The following is a 5,215-nucleotide window of genomic DNA, read 5'->3' on the forward strand; positions in this document are numbered from 1 at the left end:
ATTTCTATATGATTTTGGCCGCTACATATACCATAGGGTCTTGTTTGAAACCTTTCCCAGCATTGGAATAGGCCATGTTTTTATTGGCAACAGGAATGCATTTCTAAGAATTCCATTAAACAAATCATGTCACGCTGACCTAATACTTTTGTTCTTCAACTTTAGTAACATTTTAATGCAGGATTTGTACTTGTAACATACTATTCATACACTATGGTATTTCTACTTTTTCTTCAGTACAAGATAAGAGTACTTCTTCCACCTTTGCTCATACATTTCAATGTATTTATTTACAGAAAACGCATACATTTGCGCGGAACCTAAATTGTGTGTCCTGTTTCCAGGTGGTCGTCTGAGGTCGGTGGAACTCTTGTCCGACACTATTTTGAATCCGTGTGGAAACAACCAGCTGGTCTCAGTTGGATCGTAACGCAGTGTAAACTGTTTATTTATCTGTCAATATAATAATCTTTTAGAGGTGTCGCTCTTCACGGACACTGTTACCAATACTGTATTACCATCAGCTCTGGGCTAGCATCGCAGCTAATGTTTCTCCAATAAGTTAATGACCATGTTAGGCTTTTTAACGCCACAAACTCGTAATGTTAAAGTATTTATCCAGGTGTTTATACCGACAACTCGACATATATGTTCTTCAGTTAACTGTCAGTCTGAGGAGTATGTCCGCAAGTTTATTTTAGAAAACACGGAGATAGCTGGACAGCAGAGTCTGACCCCACAAGTCAAACTGAGGCTGTTCACTCCTAACTGCAGATTCTGGAGAGAAAGGCCCGAGCTCTGGCCTTTCGAAGATCCCTACTGGGCCATATACTGGCCAGGAGGACAGGCACTCTCAAGGTAATATTCTATCCAGCCCATCAATGGCACAGTTGTATGTGCCTGAGTTACAGCGGTGGGAAGTAACTAAGTACAGTACTTGTACAATTTTGAGACACTTGTGCTTTACTTGATTATTTCAATGTTATATTTCTTTGTACTCCTACTCCACTACAATTCAGAGATAAATGGTGTACTTTTACTCCACTACATTTATTTAGTACTTTTTAGTTACTTTAAATATTTGGATTAATGATTTGAAATTAATCAACACTTAAATTAGACTTTAGTCCCACCTGGAGTAAATTCACAAGCTACCCTGCAGTATACAAAGTCATTAAAACTAGCTGCACCTTTGTTGTGGAGCAACCTCTGAAGTTGGGCCGGATGTCTTCGAGATATTCACAACACTATGTTAATACTTATTTAACTTTCAAAGAATCAACAGAGTCAAAAGAGTTCCAATAGAATAGAGTTTACTGAAAATTCAACAACGTACAGCAAACACGAGTCGGTCCTTGGAGTGACTGCCTTTACAATGTTCAGGCTTCTTCATATTAATTTCTTACCAGTTGTTGTGCCTTTCTTTTGCGTAGGTGGGTCTCTGGTACCAGACACCAGGAGGGTCTCAGGCCCTCCTTCTTGACCTTGACATTCTCTATCACGTAGACACCATTGTTTCTTCCACCATCCTGAATTCCCCTACTCAATCATACTTTGTTTGATATTCTGGCCTAGGTCATTTTTAATGGTGTTTTGACCATGCTATCTTTATCTGCCAACTCCCTTCCTAACTAAACAGGTGCAAGGATTCCCAAAATGAGAATTTTCTACAGATGAACAGTTCAGTCAGACAACTCACGTGTTTCTTTAACATGTTTATTAGAAGCAGCATATAGTTGAGTTTGGCATCTAGGCTGGGGTCTTATCACTCCACAGATATACATAGCACGATGAGTGATGATTAAATAACTAACCCCCGAGCCTACAGGTGGAAGCTGGGGTGGTGGTGGGGCAGGCAAGCAGCAGCAACGTAGAAGTAGCTGCAGCAAGAGCAGCAGCAAGCAATGCATAGAGAGATATCTGGCAGGTTAAATAGAGCGGCATATTAAGGAGACTCTGTTTGGTTGGTTGTAGAGTGGCAAGGGGCGTTATGTATGAATGCATGAATGAAGTGCTCGAGTTGACTGCCTGACTATAGCTCGCAGGCTTCGTCCCATTTACCGTGTGCGTTTCTGAGCACGTATGCGTTCAATGATTAGGGTTGTTATATAATATGTCCCATACACACACAAAAATATATCTCACAACTTTACCAGCTCTGATAACACTTGCATAAATAATTATAATCAAAACATATCATATATATATTATTATGAAATGGACCAATCTGCATAATGAGTACATTTGTTACTTTAAGTATGCAGGACTTACTTGTAACAGAGAATCCCTATACTCTTGAGTACTTCCACTTTTACTTAAGTACAAGATCTGAGTACTTCTCCCACCTCTGCAGTTAAGTGTCATGCAGTGCCTCTTCTGTGCAGGTTTCTCCTGGATAACCCTGCGGTGTGTCAGGGGAAGACAGTTCTGGATCTGGGCAGCGGCTGTGGAGCCTCAGCCATCGCTGCAAAACTGAGTGGTGCTGCTCATGTTGTTGCAAATGACATTGACACTGGTATGTATGCTTAGCTGTCTCCGGAGGTTACATTCTTACAATACTTGTTATCTTCTAATATACAAAATGTAAAAGCACACAAGATTAAACAAGTGAATAATAAAATCAAAACTTAAAGGTGGGGTAGGTAAGTTTGGGAAACCGGCTCGAGATACACTTTTTGTTATATTCCATGGAATGCTCTTAACATCCCGATAGCAATGAATATCTGAAGTGCTTTGACAAAAATCTGTGGAAGCCGTAGTACTGTAAAAAGCACGACCAATTATCTGAGCCTGCAAAGTAACTGGATGGCCTACCTGCTGCCTGTCAGCCTTCCATCTGTGCACTAACTTATCTCGTGCCCTCATTGGTCATGTACGCATTTGTGTGTGTTGGAGGAGGGGCTCTGTAAGGAAGTGGCAGATTTTCTCCGGCTGTGTATTTCCAAATTCTAGCGCACTCGAGCTGGTTTCTCCAAAATTACCTACCCCACCTTTAAACAATGTATTAAATGAGAAAAAACACATAATTACATACAATAATTGCATCATGATGACTTAAACTGAATTATCCCTTTTCCAAAAAAAAGTCTTGAATTATAAAGTAATAACGCTCATGGAAATATAGTTCGAATCTATGCTGTCTCAGTGAGTCAGGTGTCAAGCCGATCCAGAAGACTCCTCTTTTCCTGTTCAAAGTTAGGAAACACAATTCATTTCCAGGTTGCACAAGGTGAAGAGTTCAACAGTTCACAGTGGTCAAAGTTGAGTTTCCTGGTAAGCAATTTCCAAGTAGTTCTTTATTTGATTACATCGAATTATAGCCACTTAAATACATTTTTTGATGACTGATAAAACTTCAGAGGGCAAGTATTTAATATCTTTAATTGAAGATGGTTCATCTTTAGGTCATAGACAACACATTCTTAAGTGTGATTTGGGCCACAGGGATCCTTATCTCAACATCTGGTGTTTACCCAGAGACAACATCACTTCCCAGACCTTGAAAAGCAAAAGACAACGGAGCAGTGACAACTATTTTCTTGCAGCTGTGGACAAACTGGTCTGGGAAACCATATGGTTGTGCTTTCAGTTTTATGACAGTCTGAGTTGGCCAGGTGCGAGCCATAACAAGATACTGCAAACCGTGAGCAACTGCCCACTGCAGTGTTTCCTAACTAGATAATAAATGTTTGGGTTCCCTAAAAGGCAGGGATTAGATAAAAAAAATCATAACTGTATTTAGTTTCAATTTTCCTTACATTAAGGTAACTGCTCTATTAAAGTAAGCCTACATTTCTTTCAGATGATTACTTGAAAACCTAAAAAGCGATGTAAGGTCTAATGTGGAATGTCTTAAAAACTAACAAGACTGCAGTCATAATAAGTAGGATTAAGAGTATTTTAAAGTAAAACAGCATGATTGAATAAATACAATACATTTAAAATGAATTCTTACTGGAAATCATGTTGATATAATCTTAAGGAAATAATCACAGCTGACTGTTTTGATGAGTTTGTTTTATCTCAAGATTTGCTTTTATTTTAAAACATCATTAATTTCAATCATGAACATGTTTATTTTTTGTGTATGCCAGATGTATGTGACATTTTAAAGGTTAGAGATACAGTTATGTTTTGACCTTTCGGAATTAAAACCGTTGTCAAAAACTAAAGTAATAACAGCAATCATTTAATATAATACCTGTGTTGTGGTCAGCCGGTGCAATAGAAGCTAAAATGTCTAATATGCCTGCTTGTGTTACAGTTGCAGCCGTTGCCACCCACATGAACTGTGAGTTGAACGGCCTGCCGCCGCCTGTTTGTCTGACCAACAACATGATCGGTTCGCAGCCCGAGGGCTTCGACCTAATCCTCCTGGGGGACATGTTCTACGACGAGGCCCTCGCCACCAGCCTTCACAGCTGGCTGGACCGCTGCATCAAAACCCACGGCACCAAAGTCCTGATCGGGGATCCTGGAAGAGCCCAGTTCGAGGAACACAGCATCCGACGCCTCCTGCATCAGCTGGCTGAGTTTGAGCTGCCCAAGTCTGTCAGAGAGGAGAACTACGGTCTGACCTGCAGCAGCGTTTGGTGCTACCGTCCTGAACTCTAAGGACCGGAGAGGATCCTCTGTGATTTGTGATGTCACATGTTCACACCTCCCAGTACCGTGTGAGGTGTTATGTGATTACTCTGTAGTAGTTTTATACAATCAGGGTCACTTTGTTGTCACTTGGAAATCTGTATGACCATCAGCATCTGAAAGATCTTGATGATTTAGCGTGTCACTGGTGACTTCCTCTACATTCTTGCAGAACACTTTGATATTCAGCAGGACAGACCAGCAGAAACTAAAATGAAAGGAAAGCCAATCTGATTTACGACAAGGGTTTACGATTATAATACTGATAAGGGACCAGACCCCAAGACGCAGTCCTGTCTCAAGAAAGAATAGGTACTGTTGGAAGTTTCACACCTTCAAACCCCCATTTCCACTGTTTTCTTTTCCTTTTGTCCTCATTTCCACATGTCCCTGAAAGTGATCCGTACTGACGGCTTTGATGATGTGTATTTTACCGATTTACTTTACAAGGAGATATACAAATGCATGTGTAGACATATATACGCACCTATGTACTGGATAAGTGTTTGTCATTGTTAAAATGGTTGACATCTATTCGGTTATGTTATGATTTAATTCCTTTTTAATTCAA

The 5,215-nt window shown here is 40.2% G+C and overlaps 1 protein-coding gene across 1 annotated transcript; it reads left to right on the top strand.

Annotated features, from left to right (window-relative positions):
* The first annotated feature begins 360 nt into the window (after positions 1–360).
* Positions 361–5,215, top strand: LOC117448243 (electron transfer flavoprotein beta subunit lysine methyltransferase-like). Its single transcript, XM_034085443.2, has 3 exons — positions 361–858; positions 2,385–2,515; positions 4,265–5,215. Exons 1-3 carry the CDS (start codon positions 566–568, stop codon positions 4,612–4,614), a joined length of 774 nt encoding a protein of 257 aa, XP_033941334.1. The 5' UTR covers positions 361–565; the 3' UTR covers positions 4,615–5,215.

This window comes from Pseudochaenichthys georgianus, chromosome 6 (assembly GCF_902827115.2).
Source record: "Pseudochaenichthys georgianus chromosome 6, fPseGeo1.2, whole genome shotgun sequence".
In the NCBI taxonomy this organism is placed as follows: Eukaryota; Metazoa; Chordata; class Actinopteri; order Perciformes; family Channichthyidae; genus Pseudochaenichthys; species Pseudochaenichthys georgianus.